Source organism: Leopardus geoffroyi, chromosome D4 (assembly GCF_018350155.1).
Source record: "Leopardus geoffroyi isolate Oge1 chromosome D4, O.geoffroyi_Oge1_pat1.0, whole genome shotgun sequence".
NCBI lineage: Eukaryota > Metazoa > Chordata > Mammalia > Carnivora > Felidae > Leopardus > Leopardus geoffroyi.
Genome location: NC_059342.1, coordinates 34,022,924 through 34,049,130, shown reverse-complemented (window position 1 = coordinate 34,049,130; position 26,207 = coordinate 34,022,924). Strand labels below are relative to the sequence as shown.

The window sequence follows — 26,207 nt, the reverse complement described above, 5'->3', positions numbered from 1 at the left end:
TAATTGTGAGCTTTCTGTTGTATTTTGTTTAATGCCTACTGCATCCCCTTGGTATAAATATACCTCTTTCACTGGCAGCCTACATTTTGAGCATGGAGCCGTCTCTCCCACAGTAGTTAACAAAATACTTGAAACCAGGCTAGTAATACAGGCTGACAACTGCCATAATTTTGTTATGTTCAGATTCAGTAAACTATAGTTATGTGGTGAAACAATTCAGCTCTTTGTTAATGACAGATTTATTGAAGACAAGCTTTCAGAAGGATTGTACTAGAAATCCTATTAAAGTGCCATCCATTAAACCATTAGGATAGTCATTAAAACTGTTAGTGCAGACTTGTTATTCATGAGTTATTGGTCTCTTTCCATTCTCAGTGGTTTCTGTCAATACTACTCTTCCCTTTGCTCCATTGTGACTGTTCAGTTCCAAGAAATGAATGTATGTCACCTTTCTCTCTTTTCCTGCAAAATTTGTGGGGAGGAAGGTGGGTAAGAGAGGGGGTTTGGTTGGGAGGGTGTAAATGAAAGAAATTAAAACACTGTGCCTCATTTTTCCCAATTATATAGGATAAAGATTATACTTAAGATCCCACCCTTTTTATTTTGATAAGAATCATGTTAAAAATCTAACCATATAGAAACCTATGGCTTGTCTTTCATTTTCAAAAAAAAAAAAAAAAGAAGAAAGTAAGAAAAAGATTTGGAAGTGGAAAGTACTGTACTGTGGGATTAATGCATCCTTAAACCAAACTGACAGGAACATCTGGTCTTTAATCTGTTTTCCTTTCTCTTCACAGTTTTGAAATAAGGAATTGAACTTTACATAGTAAATTTAAAGTTGCAACTTAATATACATGCATTAGAGTGTAGTAGTTAACAGCCCAGACTCCAAAGTCAGAAAATTCTGGATTCACATCCCAGTTTCACTGCTTTATGGACTACCAGGGTGATTTGTGCAAAGTGTCTTAACTCTCCTAGGCCTCAGTCTCTTTATTTGCAGTATGGAGATAAGAGTATCCACCTAAATTTGTTTTAAGGGTCACTGTACACACAAGACTCAGTGCATCATGATGATGCACTCATCATTATCATCAAAATCAGAAGTAATTTACCCTGATTACTTCTCAGTTCCATTCTTTGATGAGGTTAGAGGGAGACAATCTAATTTAGTGTTGGCTCGTTCAATATTTTTTCCTGGTCATAAATCTACACTGAGCTTTATCTCTAAATGACCATAGAAGCCAGTTGAAAAAGTTGACATGGATTTCACAAAATACCCTCCAAAGTGTTAAGTCCTATAAAGTGTTCGAGTGACTCAGTCGCTTAAGTGTTCAACTTCAGCTCAGGTCATGGGTTCAAGGTTCGTGAGTTTGAGCCCTGCATTGGGCTGTCTGCTGTGATTGCAGAGCCTGCTTGGGGTCCTGTCTTCCTCTCTCTCTGCCTCTCCCTCGCCTGTGCAGTCTGTCTCTGTAAAAAATAAATAAAAACATTAAAAAATAGTAAAATCTTTAAGAAAATATCAATTGAACCATATTAAATATTTTAAGAGTTTATGCAAGTGAAAACTGACTCAATTTGGGCAGCATCAAACCAGAAGTGTTTGCTAGGGCAAGGACTCGTATAAAGAGTGAAAGGAAAGAAAAATTATTGATTGGCTATAGCTTAAAGCCTAGTTGGCTGTTTATGACTGGTTGTCCTTAGGGTTTTGATTTTGTAACCCTGAGGCTTTTACAGACTTAGATTCTGATTTACCTCCATAGGCCGTCACAGCATTAAGACCCCCTCAGTCTAATGGAGTCCTTGTTTAATTAACTTAATGTTATCAATCTCTACCTCTCAGAGATAAGTACTGGTAGTGTTGATGTATAATATTCTAGCTTTCTGTATATACATATGTATGTGTATATATTTATATTTATATCTCTAAATGTCTAGATATATGTATATGATATAGTGTATATAATATAATAAAATACAGGTATATATTTAATAATTTTTTTTTTACTTAACAGGAAAAGTGGATGTCTTTATGTCAGTAGATACACAGTTTCAATAGCTTCATAGGTTTTTCATACTCTAAGTCACTTAACCAGTCCCCACCATTGTAATGGTTCTATAATGGTTATTATATACATTTGTCCAGGGGAAAGACATGTTTTTCACTTTCAAGGCTTTTAGGCAGAGTTTAGTGCCTGACAGAAAGTCCACAGTCTAATCTTAGGAGATGATAAATTTGAAGAAGTTGCAATCTTGGATGAAGGTGTGTCAGGTGAAAGTATCTTGATGTGGTCACCTTATTCCAGGACTGATCATTAGTTTTGTAAACTTGAGAGGTAATTGGGTTCTGAAGACCTCACTTTTCATTAGTTTTATGATCTTAATGGCTATGTCATCGATCTGTGATGACTGGATGCCACTGTCTTTCTTGGAGGGCCAAGTAATCATGCTCATAGTCCTTTCTGATCCTCCCTTTTCTGTGTGTCTATGAGTTACTTTTCTCCTTTTGAATGACCTAGCTTCTCTTTAGGTATGTTAATGCAGGGATATTTTAAAAAATTGTTAATATCTTTAGAACATATTATACTTGAAGACATGTTTAATGCTTGACTTGTGTAATACTCAAGCAATAGAATGAGTCTATGGTTCCATTCCCAGAGCATTAAGAAAAAGAAAAGGATAGAAATTATGGCATAATTCTACCTAGTTTTTCAGTAATAATTTTTAAAATATAAAATATTAATTAGACACAGTAGATTAAAAATTGGTATTATGCTAAGTGAAATTAGTCGGAGAAAGACAAAAATCATATGACTTCACTCATATGAGGACTTTAAGAGACAAAACAGATGAACATAAGGGAAGGAAAACAAAAATAATATAAAAACAGGGTGGGGACAAAACATAACAGACATTCAAATATGGAGAACAAACAGAGAGTTACTGGAGGGGTTGTAGGAGGGGGGATGGGCTAAATGGGTAATGGGCATTAAGGAATCTACTCCTGAAATCATTGTTGCATGATATGCTAATTAGGATGTAAATTTAAAAAATAATAATAAAATTAAGAAAAAAAATGTTTTTATAGAATGATCAACATGTAAATCAGTTCTTTAGCTTTGTTCTTTTCCTCCATAACTGAACACGTATCCAACTAGCTTCTGCACCACCACATTCTTTCCAGCCTCTACCCTGCCCCAGAAAAAGGAAAATATATATAATCTGAATAGGTTAAAATTCTGGTTTAGTGGAGAATAGGGTAAATGTGTGTTAAGAATCACATGTTCTGTTCTTTCCCTTTCTCTCTTTTCTGTGCAGCTCCATAGACAAGTTGAACAAGGTAAATCAATGAGTCAGGCCAGTGCCTCTCTTATTCTGGCTTTAATTCTACTCTTATGGCAGCAGAGTAGATAAGTGGAGGCAGATGTTGTTCTTCAGAAATTGGTGTCTTTAATTTTTCCCACCCTCCTGTCCATGTGATAGATTTGTAAGTGAACTTAGTATCTGTCTGTCTGTTTCTCTTGCCCTCTTTGTACATATACATATTCACCTGGCTGTGTTACTGAGCATGAAGCTCACCTAGATCCCAAGGTATAGATATGGATAGAAAGAAGTTAGAGTCTGCTTTAACCTTATAATTTATTGTCCAAACTGGGACACTTTGAAAGATGGTGCTTTTGATAATGAAACGGGGACAGAGGTGTAAACTGGGATATAAGCCCCCCTAACTTAAACCCTTTGCCAGCACTGAATCCTGGGCTGTTTTTCCTTCCATCTTATCAGGACCCTCCCAGTCTCCCCACAACAGCCTACAAGTGGCCTTGAGACTTCAGAGGAGCACAATTGTTAAAACAAACTCCCCAAAATAAAGGGAAAATCCACTGTATTAAATGGTTAGCTGTATACACATTGGTAGTATGTCTAGAAAATTTGGTAATATGAATTGTTACCTGGCAAGCAGTCACTGTGTGATACTTCAGAATAGTCAGTGGATATGTAAAAGTTGGAAATCATGGCACAGAACGCTATTATACATGTTCACTTGGAAAAATTTCAAAAGTGCCAAAGTCCGAGATGACTCTTATTATGAATCAGAGTACAGACAAGTGTGAGCCTGGGAGCCATTCTGATTATTTTTAAAGATGATTTTCTATATTTTTGGTCTATTCCAATATATGTTTACTTAATAACCACATGTTCTGCAGGGAAATTTATTTAACTATTTCTAAGGCTCTGGGGAAAAAGTCACTCTTGCCATATATCCTGCCTATAATGCATTTCAGCCATTCATTCTATAAATATATTTTAAAATAAACTATAAGCTAAACACTGAGTATAGAACATCAGATGAATCACAACCACTATAGTGATATCCTCGAGTGATTCTGTTTTTTTTTCCCAAAGGGCAAATATGTAAAATTATCAATTCATGGACATTTTTCTAATATATTTTACCTAGAATAGTCTTTAATTTTACATTATAAAGCCAATATACATTTTAAAGAAAATAATTTCTAAAATTAATCTTTTAGTTTAGAAATAAACTCTAAAATTCTAGATTTGGGGAGTTCTAACTTTTCTAGTTTGCTTGTCACATGTAACGTAGAAGAAAGTAAACATGACACTTTAGGTTGTAAATATTTTCTAAGCTACTTGAACACCATGGGTATAAGTAGTAATGATCAACCTGTGTGTCTTCTTTAATTAGAAGCCTGTATTTAGTATGGTACATTATGTCCTTACCTTTAAGGAGTAATGATATGAACAGCAAGGGGTTCTTAGTATGTACTTAATATATACACATATATACACACTGTACCCAAAAGACATAGGTGGAAACTCTTGTGTTTCAAGTAGATAGTTGCATTAAATACATTTGGGGATGGAACTATATAGGGGAATTTTTTAAGTGATTACTTGGGATTTTCTCTATTGTGTCACAGACTTGAAGGAAGCATCATGCTTTTTCATTTCATTTCAGATGTAAAAATCTTATTTTTTCAATCAGGAAATGAGATGCGAAAGGCATTGACTGAACATTAACAAACGTTTATTCATGTTTCAGTTTGGAAACTCATCTGTTTTTCCTCTCACATCCGAAAATAAACATGGGAGAGGAAACAGAGTTTTAACAAATTTTTAATTGAATAGCAAGCAAGGTAATACTGAAAACCTAAAAATACATCTGTCTACAGTATGCAGAGTAAAATGAGGGAAAATTAATGTTTTATTTTAATTTTTTAGCATTTTTAAATTTATTTTTGAGAGAGATAGAGAAACAGAGCTGAGCAGGGGAGAGGCAGAGAGAGAGGGAGACACAGAATCCTAAACAGGGTCCAGGCTCAGAGCTGTCAGCACAGAGGCCGATGCCAGACTCAAACCCACAAACCGTGAGATCGTGACCTGTGCCAAAGTTGGACACTTAAACGACTGAGCCACCCAGACACACCCAAAATTAGTGAGTTTTAAAATTAGATTAGAAATTTGTGTATTTGATAAAGAAGAATTAATGTTATCACTTAAAACTCCACTAATCAAACTCTCAAAAACCAAGATGATGATTTATCTTTCCTATTTTCCTTATATTGTTGTTTATAAAATGCTGTTGTAATAGAAGTCACAAAACAATTACAAAACCACTCCATTTATTGATTGGTTTTTCTTTTGAATCTACTTTTACACTGTATTTCTGAATGCTCAGGTCTCCAAGTATCAAATGAAATGAAAAACTGAGAAATATATGTGTTTATGTTCTGTTGTTGTTGTTATCTGCCATAGAAAAGTAGATCAATTTTCAAATTATATAGATGGGCACATTGTTACAGCAAGTGGGAGGACAAAGTGGATTTCTTTGCCTAAATTAACTGGGTGATTGCTTCAGTGTCAAAGGAGATCCACTTAGCATAAGGGAGAAAGCAGACATTCCTTACATGCTAAGATTGTCTTAAATAAGGGATGTTCTTGCACAAGTCAGATGGATGGAGACAAGAAAGGGAAGACATCTACTGTTCTTTTACTGAGAACTTTTCATCAGGTGTTTTACATGTATTATTTTACTTAATACTTTTGAGTCTATGCAAACGTGGCAGTGTTTACAGAGGGGTAAGGAATTAATGCATTCATTTTGTTAATTTGGGGCCAAAATTTAGGGTTGTGCTATTCACGGAAAAGGAAGGATGCCACTCTGAATTTATTCAGTTTTAATGCTGCACGTAGATTGCAATCAATAATTTTATTTGTTACTTATATGCATTTCTTTTTATAAACACTGTAATTACTTTCTATCAATCCAACTTTATCTCTTTAATCAGAGCAGTTTAATAAAATTTTAATAACATTTTTCTTGCACCAATTGTCTAGAAAATTTTTAATTCCTTTTGCTTTTCCAAATAACATCTGAAGTCCTAGTCTGTGAATTATACTTGTAAAAATGACTATCCATGAAGCTCTAGTCTTTAATAGGAACATGAACTAACTTCTGTCCATTGTTTTCTTATTATGTACTTTGATATAGGAGAAAAATAGCTAAAAACTAAAACATTAGGATTAAAAGGTATCACTGCTATCATTGTTCTAGAACATTGCTTTGAGAACTAGGAATTTTTCTTTTCTATATTCAGTATCATCTAGGAAAATGTTGGGACACATTAAACAGGAGAGTATAATAAAAAAAAAACTGGCCTTTTAAATCTTCACATCTTAATGTTGTGTGTTCTCTTCTGAACTCTCATTTGAAAAGATCTGTCAAAAATACTTTTTTTTTTCAGTCACACATATGAAGTAGTAAAGTAGCTTATCTGCATTCCAGAGATCACATGGCATTGCCCTACTGAATTGAAAAAGAATCCAGTGTTTGTTGCTGTTGCATTATTGTTTTTTTGTCATGTTGAATTTATGGTAAATTAGGACAAAGTGAAATATACTTCTATGAGTAAATGGGATTCTCAAAGAAATAAACTATCTCCTCCTTACTTAGTGCCTAGATAGAATTTAGGAAAAAAATGCTTATCATGTGGTTGCCTCAAATATTTACTCACCTCATGTGGCTGAATGGTTTACAATGAGTTTTGTCTCCTATTTGCTTCTCTATATATCAATTCAAATGTAAGTAAAGAAATCATTAATCCAGGTACTTTTTGTAAATGTTTGTTACACGATATGTTATAATCAGGATTGCAAATGAAACCATTAGACAACAGATAAAGTTGATGTGATTTTATCACTTACCTGAAGAACAAAATTAACTATATATAAAAATACCTTATTGAAAAATGTTTTAAGTTTATTTTGAGAGAGAGCAAGCACAAGTGGGGGAGGAGCAGAGAGAGAGAGAGAGTGGGAGGGAGGGAGAGAGGGAGAGAGAGAGAATCCCAAGCAGCCTCCGTGCTGTCAGCCTGGAGCCCAACGCAGAGCTCAATCTCAGGAACTGGAAGATCATAACCTGAGCCAAAACCAAGAGTCAACTGAGCCACCCAAGCACCCCTGCTTGAAATATTTTTAAATGGCTTTTCAAATTGTTCATCTTTCTACTTAAAGGTGGAGAACTCCTGTATGTGTTCATTAGTTAACACTGGGAGTCTTGAGAAGTCTCTATTTCAGTCCTTCAGACTCTAATTGTGGCTTAGATTAGAGGTACTTTTATAGGGAAAGACTTAGGAAGTTTTGATACTAATTGGATAAAGGAGAACAGGAAAGGTGAGGTTGCCAACCTGACACTGGGAAGACATTAATAGGAAAAAGGAACAGAGAAGACTGCCAAAGCCAACGAGGGGCAAAGAGAAAGCCAGCACCTGGGACTCAGGGGCTCCGACCTCCAGACTTTGCTCATCATCATACTTTCTACTTGATCACATTCCACTTCTTAAAGCATCATTGGATTCAACTAAACTCATGTTCTTCTCTTTGAAGAAAGTACTCATTATGCCAATTGCAGCCCTTGGCTAATTGTGCAAAATACAGCCCTTCTCAACTATGCAAACACTGGTCTTCTTTAAAATGGATACATATTAATTTACCATTTCCATCTTGGAGAGACAGAATATGAATGAATGAGAATTTTAAAAAGCTTCATTGCAGAAATACAGTCAATGGCAGATTGCTCCTCTAAACCTCAAATAGGGCCTGAGAATATGTGGGTGCAAACCACACTAAGGAGTAAATGAGCCTACTGACTGGGAACTCTCTGGAATGATAGTCTTTCTCTAGAGGTTAAGGTCATTGAAAGTTCAATTCCCTGTAAAAAGGATGGTTAGTCTGACCCATAGTTTTCCTAGTCAAATAGCTGGTCTATTCCTTCTATATAATTAAATTTTTGTTAGTTGTTTTAAAACCCACACAAAAACAGGATGTATCTTTTTTGTGGTTTCTCTTTGAAGAGGTTCTAAAGGGAATATTTTGAGGTTTTACTCTTAGTGGACTGAAGAGAAGTTGGACGCCAAGCAGCTAGTATTGTAGGGGGATTGTACATGTGAATTATATTTTTCTTCTTGTAGAGAAGTTGAAATTTTGCAGAACCATATTTAAAGGACTTTAAGTTGATGACTTCAGCTTTATCAAAAAAGTCACTCTCTGGATACAGTTTTATTCAATGACTGTAATCAGATGTGCAAGTTTATGAGCACTCCCTTGTTTTGAATTTACAATTATAAATATAGATTAGAAGCACTATAGACATTTTTGTTCCCAAACTTCCCATTGTGTTTCAAGACAATAATTGAAAGACATAAGTAAAACAATCAAGGAATCTTCTCAAACTTGGCGAGAGAAGAAGCATAACATCGTGGCGAGGCATTGTGACTGGGTCCAGAATGCCTGGACCCCAAAACTAGCTTACTAACTGTTTGACCCTGAGAGGTTGTTTCACTTCTCTGTACCTTGCTTTCCTCATCTACAGAATTGTGATAATAATGGTATCTACTTTTAGGCTCTTTGTGAAGATAAAATTAGTTAATATATGTGAAGCACAAAGAAAACACAGCAAATGTCATATAAGTGTTATTTTAACTATATAACCATTGGATGTAAAATATTTTTTTTAATCTGGGTTTTCATCACGTATATAGTGCATGGGACACCTGAGTGGCTTAGTTGGTTAAGCGTCCGACTGCAGCTCAGGTCATGATCTCAGGGTTTGTGAGTTCAAGCCCCGCATCGTCTGGGTGCTGACAACTCAGAGCATGGAGCCTGCTTCAGATTCTGTCTCCCTCTTTCTCTGCCCCTCCTCCGCTCACACTATGTCTCTCTCTGTCTCAAAAATAAATAAACATTTAAAAATTTTAAAAAAAGAATATAGCGCAAAATTATAAATCCATCAGTTATATGTTGCTTATTTTCTACTTACCTATTTTAAGACAAAGTTCTAGTTGCTTAAAAAAAATGAGAACTTTCAGACCACCAAGTTAAAGACTATATAAATGCAAAGTGTTTGATATTAGCAGCTGTCTAATCAAGACTTTCTCTTTCTTCTTTACGTTACAGAGAAGTTTTTCTTTGGTCCCTCTTCTTAGTAAGGCAAAGTCATTGAGGTGAAGATCTGTTAGTATTAGAATTATTTCAATCACAAGTATTAGGGTAGGAGGGGGAGTGTGTCATGTGCCAAGTGTGCAGATAGGGAAGCAATGTAAAATGGTTTGGCATCTTGGTAAAGTTTAGGTGTTACATATTCTTTCTTTGTCCAGTAAAGGGCCTTGTTGATTGCCTGGAGAAACAAAAGTAAATATGAGGAAGTAGCATTCTTGTTTACAATTTCTGTAACAATGCAATGTGCAAATGTCATATAGCTTATTTTTTTAAGTCTATTAATCAAATTTGGGTTGAATACATCTAACTTGCTTTATTTCCAAATTGCAAAGTTTCCTCCAGGGCAACTACAGAAGATCCGGCCAGGTTTCCAGCTCAGAGGGTAGAATTCAGGATTGAGTTCTGAGGAGGAGGGGATATCTCGCCAAAACATGTTTGGATAAACAGTGTCAGAAGGATGAGAAGAGATACATGAGAGTCAGGCTGAGGAAAACCAAACACCAACAGCAGGAAGAACAAGAAGAACTCATTAGAAACAAGAGTGCTTATTTCAAATTGTTTTGAATAATACTGGGATGGCCTCAGCTTAACTCTATAGTAGGAAGATGGATGGTCATGGTGTGTGGGCCAAAAATATGAGACTAGAGTGGAAATGAACTTCTCAAGACCAAGGTTGCCCTTTCTCCATGTTGACCATTTCATTCTTCCTTAAGAGGATCTCAGCAAAAGAAACCAGAAAACAAAGAGGCAAAGCAAATGTGCCTGCGTCTTGCACTAAGGACAACATAAAGAGCGGGTTTTGAAAATTAGGGTCTTAGTCATCCATGATACCTTTGCCTCATTAACATGGATAATTGAAATTTGATTTTTCTCAACCACTTTTATTTTTTTTCTAAATAGAAAAGATCATCTTATACCTCACCTGCTTTCAGTAGTTGCTGTTCTTTACTGTGTTTACTGCTTTCAGCATTCTGACAAGCTCCAGAATAATGACCTATGCTGTGTATTGTTAAACGTTCAGTCAGACAGATAGATACAGATAGATGAGTATGTGTTGCACAAAGACAGTTTAGCATTATTCAATCAATGTTTGTTTGATCCCTGTAAAACAAGTATAAGTGTAAGCTGCATCCCATCTGTTTTATCATCCATGTGAAGCCAACCTCATTTCTAAAACTTGATTTCTTATGTAATTGCCCCAGAATGACAGAGGATGATCAGTTGGGAAGAAATATCTTTCAGGCTGGCGAGATAAAGGATAGTTTTGTTGAAGTGTGTTTCATATGTTGGGCTTCCTCATTTTGCAGTGGCCTTCGGGATAAGTAGTAGCATCTTGACTTGGTAATTACCAGCTGTTAATCATCAGTTGGGCTTTGAAATCACACAGACCTGGGTTTGAGGGTGAATGTATGAGCCTAGCTTTGTGAGCAAATTACTTAACCACCAAATAGCACAGTGCCTGCCACAGAGCAGGCCCTCAGTAAGATTTATTAAATTAATTTTTCTTTACTTCAATTTCCTTGTCTGTAAAATGAAGAAAATAACAATACCTACCTCATAGCATTTATGAAAATTAAACGGGATACTGCATGACCTGGCAGCTATTATAATTATCCTATTACTATAGGTCTTCTTCTCATGGGTCATACTTTAAGTCTAAGCATATTAACATATGTGAAATAAAACTTATGTTTCCATTACTGGTTTTTAAACTCTTCAATGTGTAGGTATCAAATCGAGCATTCAGAAGGCTGAGAATATGTGGCAAGAGTGGAAGTGGACATGAGTTAACAGTGTCTGCATTGATAGATGCAATTTAATTAGTCTAATTAAATGCTTGCCACTTTACACATCTGTGAGTGATCATAGTCCGAATAACGGCCATCAGAGGGAGTAATACCTTCCACCAAAGCACTGAACATCAGCTAGCTTAGCCGCTTCTTGGGATATTTTAGAAAATAATGTGCAAGAAGCTTATGTACTCAGTAACGCTCATCAGTGTAAAGTGGGATATCAGTGGTAGTTGTAATTTCGGGATCACATACTTTATTATTAAACTGTATGATAATGAGTGTTAAAGTTATTAATTATAGTGCACTTTACCTTGCAGTTTCCATTGTCTGTTCTCTAATTGCCATGATATAGGGAAGAATTACTCCATGATTTCTCTTTATGAACTCTTCTCAACAACATTTATCCATCAATTCAATTCATTTAAGAAAATTTCTTGAACCATTTATTGAGCCATCTTTGTCAGTGCAAAGATGACTGAAGGTGTATGGGTAGGACTGTGGCTAAGGACTCTAGAATTTAAGCTGTAGGTCATTCAGAGCCAGTGGAATTCTTAAGCAGGAACCTAACCTGTCCAGAGCTGATCTTCAAAAAGACTACTTTGGTATGAAAAGTGACTTGGAGTTAGAGGTTTGAAGAGAGAGTCCAAGCAGACATCAGATACTGAAAGATTGAGTTTAGGGAGTGGCAGTGGGCTGGTGACTTGGGGCTGATTTAAGAAAAAAATAAGGTATGGCTTGGTCACCAAATAAATATGCTTTGTATAGAGAAGGTTCAAGGTTGACTTGAAGGCTTCCACCCAGGCATCTGCATGTTTTAGCTCATCAGATACTTGGAGAGAAGTACATTCTGCAGGGGAGATGATGAGCTTCCCTGGAAGAACAAGCTAGAAAGACCCCTAATTATATGATTCCTTAGACTCTAAAGCATAGATAATTATTTTGCTGAATATTTTTTCAATGATAGGCTACTTATATATAGATTAGCATTGGCTAAGAAAAGATAAGGGTTTTATAATCCTTGGTATATTAGGGGCTAGAATCCATACTGCTGAGAATTTTAGAATGTTTGGAGGCTATTCATGAGGGTTAATAGGTTGACTCTTTGCAGTTGTGAGTTTTACCAGCCCTGTTAAACACAAAATATACACATCTTTAATATTGTCACTGCTGTTGGATATGTTTTACTTTCCAGTTCTACATATACACATAAAGGCATGAAAAATGCCCAGTATCAAAACTAACTGCTAAAAATTCTATTAACATAACATAGTGTCTTTACTTTTCACAGAATTTTACCTGCATATAACCCTTACCATTATTTCTGAAAACTTGATTTTAATCATTTGAAATCATGTTTATGTAATTTCTGAACTCATGTTTCCTTATACCATGAAATTACGTCTTAAAAAAGTGCCCATGTCCTATGATAAAAGAAAAGAGGTTTTGATTTCCATAACATTGCAGGAAATTAAAAAGTCCCTCAGGGTATTTTTTTTTCTATAATCAGATCCTGAGTTCAGTCTCAAAATGATACTGCTTTAACTCTAAGAAAACTATATATTATTTTATATTCTGTGTAATATTTATTTTAGATTATTGAGTAATGGGTTGAATGAAGGTATCAAGAAAATGCATTATAAATCAGAAAAAATATGTTTAAGTTAAAGAATAAAAAGAAGCAAGCTTTGTAAACATAACACATAATAATAGGAAACATAAGTAGAAAAGCAATTAGATCCTATCTGCATTGGGTTATAAATTAATATTTGAAGATAAACATTAGATTTACCAACTTCCCTTCTTTACTGTTATTCTTAACTGTTTGAATTGTACAGATTGCTTGTGCTACTGGCCATAGTGTGTTATGGAGAAACAGACAAAATTTTAAGTTGCCATCAAAGTGGAAGCCTAGAAGTGAAGAAAAAACAGGGAAAACCTGTGCCCAGTGAAGCTAGTGAATGGCCAATAAATTTAAAGGGTGAGGTTACGTCCTGACAGGAAAGACTAGGGAGAATAATCAAGATAAAATAATGTTCACAGAACCAGAAGGAGTATTGAGCCAGATAACTTATAAACTACAGCTGCAGAGAAGGAAATGGAAAACTAAAACAATTTTTAAAACACTGCCTTTCCAATATTAATGGAACATCCATATCGATTTTTTTTTCATTTGAATCAATTGTTGGTGACTATCACTGTTTTTTACTATGATTAATCATTTCATGTTAAGCTGAGTATATTAGTGTTCAGCTTCATAAGTAGGGTCATCTTGATAAAGTGTGGCTTCAGACTTTTCTTTTTAAATCATGTTTGTTACTTGTGATAAATGCCTATAATCTGGTGTTATTCAGTATTGATTTTGTGTGTGTGTGTGTGTGTGTGTGTGTGTGTGTGCTGTTTTTCTTTTAGTCAATTGACCCTGGCCAGCAGTTCACATGGGAACATTCAAACTTGGAAGTAAACAAACCAAAGAATAGATATGCGAATGTAATCGCATATGATCATTCCCGGGTTCTCCTATCAGCAATAGAAGGTAAGGAAATTCAGACATTATTTATACTTTTATTTTTCATGAATTTCTAAGTGTTTGCATGAAAATATAGTTTTAACTAGGTTTTTCGCTATCTATGGAAATAGCTAATTAATATCAGGCACCACTTGTTCTCACATTTTCTTTACTTCATACAAGTATACTGTATATAGGTACACAACATCCACAGCACCACATAGCATAGAAGCATCTCTCATTACCTTCTTACCTCTATTCTAGGTGAAAGACTTCATAAGGTACATGATGCTTGTAGAGGGGAAGCAAATTGAGGTTGCCCATTTTACTGATGGTTGCTGATATAAATAAACAGGTGATTGTCAGAAGATGCTCATAGACTATTATTTTTAAATGGGTGAGGGGTTTGTAAATAAATCTGGATACCTCCTAGGGACAGTAGAAAGTTTAGGAGTTTGTGGCGTGGTGATTTATAAAAAGTAAGCATGTCAGAAATGTCTGGTACAGCTAATTTGTGGACTGCTTGGTAATCTAGCTCTTGCAATTGTAGCAAGTAGTGCATTCCAGAGGGAATGGTTGCTCCTAAAAGATGAGGAATACACTCTAATATACCTAGCTTCTTGTAAGGAGTCATGAGGAGAGTATTTTCCATTCATCTCTTTCCAGTAATAAATCTCTTCACATGGCATATTAAAATCATTTAGGAGCGCATGTTCAACACTCAGCATTTTGTTAGTTTTTTTGTTTTTGTTTTTGTTTTTGTTTTTTTGCTATGGTAGCACATTGGATTGTTGTCCTTACAAAATAGTTTACAATGTCACTTAAATCCTTCCTTCTGTCATAATAGCCAACCTGGACCACCACCTTCCACATACCACGTTCATCCTCACTGACATCCAGAAAAGCTCTGTGGCCTTTACATACTTGAAGGTTCACCACTTACCCTCTTCCAGATGTCTTATTAAACCTTGAATAATACCAACTTCAGACCCAGTCATTTTCAGAACCTTACAGTTCAAACATTTTCATCTACACTTGTTCAAATATCTTTCACATTTTTCTGCTTCCCAAATCTGTGATTTGGGAGGTACCACTTACCTTCTAACTCTGACCAAGCCCTACATGCCTTGTTTTATGCCCAAAATTAATTTGAAAGTGAGACACTGATTTCCCAGTAAACACAAAAGGCAACCAATACATTTATTTCCAGTGTTTGGGGAGCAAGAACTATCTTCCAGCATGTGAGCAAGCCCATACCTGCAGCCTTCTTTCTGCAAAATGGTGTTATACGGCATAGATATATTTTATAAAGTTCTCATAGTCAGTTTTGCTTTTGATGTTGGAAAATGTTATAATCCATTTTTGAGGCTATTAAAGATCCTAGGATCTTGAGAGTTAATGTTTTTCCATACAGGAAAAAAAAAATATCATGTTTATCAAAATTTCACCAATGCTAATTCAAGCAAGATGGTGTCAGGTAATTGCTTCAAGTCCTGTTTGAAAACTGTAATTGATTTATGTGGATGATTATTTGCATATAGCATTTACATTTTATCTTTGTATTTCCCACTTTAAAATATAAAAAAAAAGCAATTTCTTGCCTCAAGTTTCTTAAATCAACTCCATAGATAATAAGAAACTAACCCAAGTCACAAGTAGAGGAAGGAAATCTTTTTTTTTTTTCCATTAGCAGAACAGGTAAATTATAGAAATTAAATGAATATAAATTGAGAATCTATTTGGCATGATCTTGGCTGGAGAACTTGTCAGTCTGCCTTTGCTGTATTATAACATTGTTTTCACTCAGAATTAGGTCATTCAATACTACTGTGTCCCTGTACTTTTACACACTTTATCATTATTTTCCTTAACCTGTTATTTTCCACCATCTTAACAGTAAAGTATGTCGAAGGGCAAAGAATATTCCTCTTTGTACATTTATTATGATATATGGAAACTATGTACATTTCATTCCTATGCTATTTTTACAGTACAAAAGCCAAAGCACTTGAATCAGACTAAAACCTGCCTTTTTATAGCTCTATGCTCATAAATATACCCTAAATCTAGAGCTGACCTAGAAACCAAAAGTGTTTCAATTTTAAGTCTTATGCAAAAGGTTAGAAGCATTTAATTGAAGTTTATAGGCTATAGAGAGAGCTTTAATCTAGATTACAACCATGAACAGCATTTTATCTAAGACTAAGCCCTAATCAGCAGATATTTAAGGGGGTAAGCAACAATCCTATATCTTAAGCACAGAAAGGGAAATGCTGGAGACTGGAACCATAGAACTGCTCACTGAGACTTCCCACATAAAAGGAGCTTTGATAATACACAGCCAGATTTTTTAAGAGCATTTAAATGTTAAGAGACTTGGGGCGCCTGGGTGGCACAGTCGGTTAAGTGGCCGACTTCGGCTCAGGTCACGATCTCACGATCCGTGAGTTCGAGCCCTGCGTCGGGCTCTGTGCTGACAGCTCAGAGCCTGGAGCCCATTTCAGATTCTGTGTGTCTCTCTCTCTGCCCCTCCCCTGTTCATGCTCTGTCTCTGTCTCAAAAATAAATAAACGTTAAAAAATTAAAAAAAAAAAATAAATGTTAAGAGACTTCATGCACAATTTATAAAATTTAACATGCTTGTTTTAGGCTCCACCTGTGGTGATAACTTAAAAGACTTTGGTCAAAGGTTTTGTTTTGGACACTTTTGCTGCTGTTTCCCCAGCGGTGCTGGCTGCTCTTCATGTTTACTTTGCAGAGTGGTCTGACCTACAATAAAGGAGATCTGGAAAGTCGCCACAGTGATTCCTAGTATCCTTATCTTGTTTCCTAGAGCAAAACTTTTACATGACTTCTGCCAAGCAGTGGCAGGGGAAATAAACTAAAGAATGGGGAATTGTGTGTCAGCACCAGCGTGCTTATTGAATTCTGTGAAAATAGTGATACATCATGACATGTTTCCAAATTACAGCCATCTTATTTATGCTGGGGAAAATGTGGAGCAAATTCAAGAGAGTTCTAACTACAGAATGCTTACAATTATTGAATTGCAGAGCAAGCAGTGTGGAAACTGCTTTTGACCAGTCCACTTACCGTTTAAGCTGTTCTTAAGAGAACATAGTAATTCCCGAGGAAAAGAGGTGATAGGATTTATTTTCATAGTTAAAGCTAAATATTGTCAAAGACTAAATGGAAACTAATACTTATATTACAATTAAATAGTATATAATAATATTCGTGATCTTATAGAATTCAGTTATTCATTACTTTTACTAACGTAGGAAAAAAGAAATTGATAAACCAAAAGATAAGAGCAAGGAAATCTGGGTTTGGGTCACAGCTCTGTCACTTACTAGTTATGTAACCTGGTCTTCTCTCAGTATCAATTGTTTCAGCTGAAACCTTATTTATTTACTTATTTATTTAATTTGAGTATACTTGCCATACAATGTTACATTAGTTTCAAGTAAACATCCTAAGTGTTAGGCAACTGATTCACCTTCTCTTAAATTATGCTGTGCAGAAGACAAGTGTAGCCTCCATCTTTCACATACAATACTATTAAAATATCACTGACTATATTCTGTATGTTGTGCCCTTCATTCCCATGACTTATTCCTTCCATAACCAGAAGGCTGTATCTCCCACTCCCCTTCACCCATCTTGCCCATCCCCCCCACCCACCTCCCCTATGGCAATCACCAGTTTGTTCTCGGTATGTATAGTCTATTTCTGCTTTTTATTTATTTATTAATTTGTCTTATTTTTTAAAAGCCACATGTGCGTGAAATCCCTTTCACTTCTGACTGGTAGGAGTTAACTCTATGTAGCTTTCTTACCAATTGTATCATTTACTGTATACACTACAGTTTGATGAAGCAACAGCATAAGTACCTTACTATATACATATCCACACTTGGAGATGAGAAGAGTGAAGCTCAGAGTGTCGGCCCTAAGCCACACCACATATGAGTAACAGAGCTCAAACTAGAAGTGCGCTCTTGTGATTCTCTGACCCATGCCTGCATAGGCCCACATATTCGCACTGCTTTCCTACTGATAGAGGATGTATCTGTGACTAAGTCACTAGCTTGAATCTCAATGCCCAGACTTATCACTTTGCCTAAAAGTCCACTTTATCATTGGGCTGTAACCTATGGATAATATAAACATTACATTTTAGTATTTCATTTCCTATTTTACGGCAGAACTAATCTGAGGCAATGACACGATACAGGGACTCAGTAGTGATCCCAATGCTTAGGTTCCTGCAGTTGTAGAAGTAAGGTCAAGTGTATCTATCCTTAACTGATTCCAAAAGTGATCTACTTACTTCAATTCTTGTATGTATCTTCAACTTCTTATAAACCCAGGAATATCAATTAGTGGCAGATTATTTATTGTAATGTCTTATAACTAGCAAAAATTCAATCTAATTATTTCAGTTCTAGATAAAAACATTTTTTTTTCTAAAATTTAATTGCTCTTCACTGCTGCCAGTATTGTATTTCTATTAGTAGAATCATAATTAACATTTCACTTTAAAAGCCATATTCAAATGGAATTATTTTAATTGTTGGCCAGGACTAAATATAAAGCAAACTTTTTAAAAGCCTACTTTTTATGTCAATGACAAAGACAAGGAGTTAAAATAGATATGATTCTCTGGGTATCTATTGTGTGTTGGGCACCATGTCATAGATTTTATACAGTGTATAAAATCATGGATAGATTTGATCTATAATGTTCAGAACAACCTCAAAAGTTAGTTGTTACCATCAATTTTAAGGATGAAGAACTGTTAAAGTTTTAAAAACCAAGTAACTTGTTTATAATTAGTAGCTCATTCATGGCAGAGCCAAAATTCTAACATGAATCTTTTGGACTCAAGACTGTTATTCTCTCCAATTGGCCACTCAGAACTAAAAAGGCTTTTGAATTCATGAAGACTGTGACTATATATGGCACACCTAATTCAAACATGATATCTTTTTGGCTGGGAAGACTGTCTAGGAATTTTGAAATATACATTTTCAAACATTTATGTTGGAAATCTGAGAACTAGAGGTCTTCAATCGTGTCCTTAGAGTAGTCAAAGTAAAGTTTTCCAAAGAATAAGTCATATATAAATGCTTTCAAGAGGAATTTTTTGTTTGTTCAATATTATTTTTAAAGTTCTATTAGGAAGAACACTGAATAAGAAAACAGAAGACTGGACACTAAAGTCTAGTTTAAATCGTTCTGTGACCTTGCTGTTCTGTGACCTTGGGCATGTCACTTAGTACAATCCACCCTTTGGGGAAGCTAGATCCTTTTTAGAATCTGACCACCACACTGGGTGCCTAGGTGGCTCAGTTGGCGAAGCGTCCAACTCTTGGTTTTGGCTCAGGTCATGATCTCACAGCTTCATGGATTTGAAACCCACATCGGGCTCTGTGCTGGCATCATGGGGACTGCTTGGAATTGTCTCTCCCCCTCTCTCTCTCGCTCTCTGCCCCTCCTCCACTAATCCTATCTCTGTGTCTGTCTCTCAAATAAATATACTTAAAGGAAAAAAAAATGAGCATTTTAAACCCCACTTGAAAACCAAAAGCACTTACCCAATTTATTTGTACACTAATTTCAGAGAGTTCAAGGACACAAAAGCCCTTTGAAAGCCCATTTGTCAATTGAGAACCCTGACTTAGTGTGTTTAGTTCTGTTTAAGAACAGAATGAAAATGTGTAAGACCCTTCATGCTCTTCATAAAATTCTGATATTGATTCTACATCTAGAGATCAATAGACACTGAGTAAAGTTTATTAGATAAATATTAAATCTTGGACATTAAGAGATTCTGAAACAAACAAACAAAAAAACAAACACTCCCACTTAAGCCAGAGGGTTTACTCCAAGTTGAATTATTGGCCTATGTGTATGTCTCCTGCCAAGGCAGATTTAAATGATTTTATCTATGAGAGAATTAGAAATGGCAAAGAATAATCCACATCATTTCACATGCATTCTGTAACACTAGTACTTGTTAATCTGATAAGAGAAGCTTAGTGAAATATGAGTTTTATTTTTCTGGTTTTGAAGGAATATATTTAAAGTTTCAAAACCTAAGTATATGTATTCACTTCTCTTTAATGGGTACATTCTTGCAAGAGCCCATATGCTTCTCAATAACTTCTTTTCTATTAAATCATCAATGGCCCTTCCTGGTTCTGAAGAGTTTGTGCCTTGATTTCCTCATCTGTGTAATAGGATTAATAGTAGTACCTGCATCCTAGAATGACTAGGAGAATTTAATGAATTAATACCTGTAAAGCTTTTAGGAGAGTGTCTGGCACAAATAAAACACCAAATAAATATTGGAAACTATTAAAATTATCATTGCTGTTATGAATTCTATTACTACTATTGAAATATCCTATAATTTATCCTCAGATGGTATTTCTTCTGTATGTGATCTATGGAAAAATTAATAATATCCAAATGAGAAAGCTGGATATATTTGGAGTACTCTGTGAAAAAAAAAAAAAATATATATATATACATACATATATATATATATATATATATATATATATGTACATGATAAATGGAAACCAGACCCACAATAGCATTGCAAAATTCAAGAGGGGGAGAGGGGGAGAGTGTGTTCTCTTATTAAGTAGAAATCCAAAATAAATCAAACAGATAATGTAAGCGATTCAAAAAAATCCAACTGTAAATAATATACATGATGTTGCAATAACTTGATTATTTGTGAGATGGGCAATTTAGCACCTTTAAAATGAGAAAGTGACTCACGGGAAACCACTGCCCCTAAGATAAATCATGTTTCTTAAAAGTGAAGAGAAGAAACTAAGGACGTTCCCCTGTGGTGCTGATTCACCTTCTACCACCACACTAGGGCCTCACATTTAAGTAGTGTCTTAGCTTCTCTTCTGCAGAGTGTTCAGTGTCTGCAGATTCATTTCACACAACTGTCAGCACGTGATAACATATTCTCCTTTTCACATAATCCTCATACTGTGAGTTACGTTTTATTTTTATAGAATCATCTGATATTTTTTTCAGTAAGTAAAAACAAACCAAACAAAAACATAGGGAAATAAGTTAATACAATCTACCCAACATTTTTCAATAAAATGTTAATTATATTATAGTAAATATAAATGTTCCATATGAAGCTCTGACACCAAAGAATTTATTTTCCCCAGTAACACATCCCTTTAATAGCTGCCATGTGCTATTTCCCACATCAATTCAATAAATATGATTCTTTTTCCTCCCTCTTGGTTCCTGTACCCTCTCATTCTCCCTCTCCCTCCCTCTCCCCCCTCACTCTACCTTCCTCTTTCCCATTTCCCCCTCTCCCCTGACCCTCAAACACTAATGACTAATTTGTGAGTATGTGTTTATTCGTTTTATTTTGCTCTTGAAGTTCTATTTGAATAAGTGAAAGAATTTTGGTAGACTATATGCTCCATCTAAGAAAAAAACAAAACAAACAAACAGAAAACTTGTCTAAATCTCATCCAACTGTTGGTTGAGTTTATTCTTCTCACCTTGCTCAGGACATCAATCATTGATTTAGCAATCAATGATTAACATTCCCAGTCCTTCACTTTTCAGGTTGATTGCTTACATGCATGACAAAGTTTAATCTGTTTATTTCAGGGTAGTTTACTTTTGTTTTATTTTTTTTTAATAAAAGCATTTCTTTTTGAGGAGCAGGGCACAAATTTTCCTAGCCTAATTTGTATTTAATAGAGAGCTGGATAGGAGTTAGCCTTTGGAAACTTGGAGCAGTTTTACAAGGTGCTTGAAGCCTGCCTAAAGACTAATTAGAGCTATTTAAATGGCATCTTTCTCCTGCATGTAGCCAAGCAAATGGTGTGGGGATCTGTTATTCCCCAGCTCCTATCTCAGCCTGTACCTGTGATGTTTCTTATCTGGAAAAGAGAAAAAAAAAAACATTTTTAAGGGATGGCTGTTTGTGTTGATTTTCTTTACTCTGTTTCCAGGAAGCCAATCAAAGAATAAATCAAAAAGGTTCGTGAGTTTATTTTTATCTCCATTGTCTTTAGTTCAGTTATTGGGATTTCTTTTCATTTTTATTGTACACCTGTGAAGATTATGCTAATGAATCTACACTTCATTGCTCTGAGGCTACAGAGAAACTTACATCATCTGTGCCGTGGTTCTGTTGTTAAAATAAAGGTGCAGGTTGTATATCGCTGGGAAGTCATAAAATAATTATTTTTGTCCTCTCCATTATTTTTTAATACAGAAAATGGAAATGGGCCTTCCAGGTTTGGAATAACTTTTCATCAATAGAATATTAAAGAATGACTGGGCTTATTTAATTACTGTTTATTACATTCATCATAAGAATAACTAATATCCACTGGTATTTTGGAAGTTTCAAATGCATTGACTCATTAGATTCTCAAAGAGGTGTTGGGCAAAGACATAATGAAAATGCTGCTCATATTTTAGGATCTATGAGGAGGCTGGGGCTCTGTGTGTTTCCTACAGACAGAGCTCCTGTCTCCATATTCTGCCTTTGATTCAGACTACCTCACTGTTGAATAATAATAATTTGATCTTTATTAATAAAAGCTTAGTAGGCCAAAACTCTATAATTCTGTACTGGTCCAAGCTTTGCTTTATTTCAGGGAAAAGTGCTCCCTAACTAGAAACGAGTCCATTCTATCACAGGTACTGATAAGTTTCAATATATGTAGCTAACCTTGGGATGCATTCAGTGACAATTCAATCACCCACTTCCTTCTCTTTGGCCACTCTCATAACCCAGCCTCTTCAGCAGTGCTGAGGAATAGAAAACCAAGGGGGAGAGGACATAGAATCTTGAGAGGATGGAAGCTCGCTTCACAAACTCTTTGAAAAGTATCCATTCCCCCATTAACTCATTGTAATGGTGAGCCCACAGAGCAAGATATGCTTCTAAAATAATCATCCTGTGTACCGTAGAAACACTGAGGGCAGCTTGCCAATGTGTGGTACCTCTGGGACACTGTGTCAGATAATACACTGTGCCTTTGCAAGAAGCACTTGGGTTTTTTCTGCTGTGTTAGAAAAATAATCCTTCATTTTGCTAGTTCTGATGTGGCTGTCGTGGCTGTCATGGTGCAAGTGAAGGAGAAAGAAGGCCTGTGTCATTTGGAATTAAATAAATTTACTAATAAATTATTATAGGATTTCATTGTTTTATTCTCTCTTCTCTAGTTTTGCCAATGTCAGAAAACAAAGTTAATATTTTTTTTCTGCATTGTGGGTAAAACTGCAATCTAGGTCTTTATCACCAATTCATTCTTGTTAGGGAGTGTGTGTGTGCGTGTGTGTGCGTGTGTGTTGAATTGGAGGAGGGGACGTTGTTTATAAGTAAAAAGTAGCTTTTGTACTCCATTAGGTCTTAAGTACTTCTATCTTACAACAAGGATTAAACTGGTTTACCAAAAAGCATTTTTCTTGACACAAACTTCACTAAGGATTTGTAGTAGTGAACAGAAATAACAGTACCTGGATTTTGGGGCCCTGCTGTGAATCAGGACAGAGGCAACCACTCAGCAAAGGCCCATCCCCAGCTCTGTGGCAGGGCAGCAGTTGGTCCAATGGAACCACGGATGGGATTCTGCCTTCCCTCTAATGCTGCCTCTCCCTCATTCTCACCTCCACAATCAAGGGACAGCTTCTTTCCATGAATAGACCGCCTACTAGTCTAGTCCCACTGCTCCCTCTTGTTTTTGAATTTGTTTTTCTTTTACCCCACTAGGTTCTAATCGAGATTTCAAGTATCAGTCACACCAAAAAAAAAAATCTCATGTCACCACATAAGAGATAGAAGCACTAGGAATCAGCTTGAAAGAGCATCAGAGCATGTTCCTGCCTAATCTGAGAGACACAAAGCCTCTATCTTAAAATAACTTCACAGAGATTTCTGAATCCAAGAAGGTTAAGAATACCACAGAGAGACATCTTATTTTAGAATTCAAAAGGACTTGAGGGAATCAATTTGTCCAACATGCCTTGTTTAGCAGATAAGCAATCAGAGGTCTGGACAAGTTGAACAACTGCCCAAATGTCAAAGAGCAAACTACCAGCAGCCCTAGACAGGAGTCCTGGTTTCCTGGCCAATTTCTCTAAGTTTTTAGCACGTGCTAAGTATTGTTTCAAGATTTTAAAAGGCACATGTGACTTTCTCTACAGTATGGAGTGATACAGAAGTATTCATATGCCCCTTATAATTACTTCATTTTACATTTATAAAATAATCCATGTACTATTTTGTGTCCTGCTTTTTCACTTATCATCAGGACATAAAGCCTTATTATAAACTTTTACAATTATGAGCACCATTCAACAAATCTCTTCAAATCAAATTATCTCCTGACCCGAAAAATTGAATGCAAAGCAAGTTGTTTGTTGTTGTTTAATAGACCCATATGCCCCAATTAGTCTTCCTCAAGTTAACAGGAAAAAAAAAATTAACCCAGTCATGACAAAACAGCTCTGATAGTAAATTCTTTGGCAGTTCAACATGTTTTCAAGGTTTTAAAGCATTCTTCAGCATGAATTATTTATTCATCACGAATATTCTTTCAGAGTAGCTTCATCTATCCAAGGATTTTTCTCCTTATGTTAATATCCAAACACATGTGGGACCAGCATCATGAAGCCCTGTTCTATTAATCCTATGCTTAGATGAAGAAAAATGACATTGCCTTTGCATGTTGAATTCATGGTAAGTTTCCAAAGCTTTGCAAACAATTAAAAGAACAATGAAGCATGAAGTCCACGCCTAAACTTACTTTCCTTTCCACTGAAAGCTATAACCAGCAATTCCCAGCAAATGAAATGAGTGGCTAAAACTGGCCTAATTCTGTTTGAATAGCTATTTCTGTGTCTTGCCGTGCATGAAGGACACAGAAGCACTGCTCTACCCATCATTCACCTCATCACAACCTCTTTTGGTCTTAAAGCCTTGAGTTTTATAACCTCAAAGTTTCTTTACCCCAAATGCAAAGCCCCGTATAAAGCATGTAAGTAATATGTGTATAAAACACAGAAAAATAGTCCCTTACCTAATGAAATACACTGTAACACAGGAAAGGGGCATATAGATGTAATATGAACTTAAGATCTATCCTCAGTTTTTTCACTTACAAGATTAGAATGATAATTATTGGTGTTGGACCTGTTTACATGACAATTGGTAACTGGAGAGTACACATGAAATAATACATGGGAAATCATGAAAGTTACTTTTATAAAGGCAGTAAAGCCATGAATTCCTAGGAAACAACAAATTTTCTCTTTTTTTATTTTTTTTTATAATTTTTTTTAACATTTATTTATTTTTGAGACAGAGAGAGACAGAGCATGAACGGGGGAGGGTCAGAGAGAGAGAGGGAGACACAGAATCTGAAACAGGCTCCAGGCTCTGAGCTATCAGCACAGAGCCCGACGCGGGGCTCGAACTCACGGACCGCGAGATCATGACCTGAGCTGAAGTCAGCCGCTTAACCGACTGAGCCACCCAGGTGCCCCGTAAACAAGTTTTCATCTAAGTTATAGTTACCTGAGAGACAGTTCTGCCATCAGGTCCAGCCCTAGGGTTTTTGATTATGATGAGCTAAAGGCAGACATTTTTGTTATGTTTTCATTGTTTTAATCACACACACACACACACACACACACACACACACCACAAGTGCCATTATTACCTTACATTGGACAAAGGTCTTCTTGACTCCAGAAAATAAAAGCGATTAGCTAATTTATAGTAATTCTATATTCTTTTAGTATTACATGTTAAGTTAGATTTTCATCCATCATAGCCTCAGAGGAATTCAATTAATTCTCACACACTTCTTTTGGATTAGTAGTGCACTCTGATTAGTGTTGTATTAGCAGATGCAAAATCATTTTCTGGATAAAGCAGGGAATTGAAAATTAAATAAACAAATATGCAATACTTGGAGAAGGTCACCCCAATAAAGGGAAGGGATTTTGTAGATCCAGCCTTCCAGCAGAAACATCAAAATCAAGAGCTACTGAAGAAGCATTTCATGGTACCAAAACACTTGGAAAGGCTGCATGATGTTGTTTTTCACAAAGTCTGTTGAAAAATCTTTATGTCACACTGAAAACAGAGATCTCATCTACTTGAAACACACTTCTGTTCAACTTTAGTTTCCAATCTGAGGTTAATATTTGTAAAAGGGCACGCCACCACCCTTTCTAAGATCTTTTCCCATTCATCTTTCTACATAGTGTGTTATTTGGATTATATGAAATACTGATACATTAGATCTTAGAGCTTCTGTAGAATAGTCTTCTCTCACATCCCCATCTTGTGAAGGATGTGTATAAGAAGA

At 35.7% G+C, this 26,207-nt stretch overlaps 1 protein-coding gene across 48 annotated transcripts in view; it reads left to right on the top strand.

Annotated features, from left to right (window-relative positions):
• The window catches only part of PTPRD (protein tyrosine phosphatase receptor type D), a 2,239,943-nt gene that overhangs the window by 2,144,203 nt on the left and 69,533 nt on the right, over nt 1-26,207 (top strand). For all 48 annotated transcript variants that reach the window (XM_045470157.1, XM_045470168.1, XM_045470171.1 and 45 more), the window contains one exon: nt 13,719-13,842. In XM_045470157.1, coding sequence (XP_045326113.1) covers nt 13,719-13,842 — 124 coding nt within the window. The remainder of the gene's footprint in view (nt 1-13,718; nt 13,843-26,207) is intronic.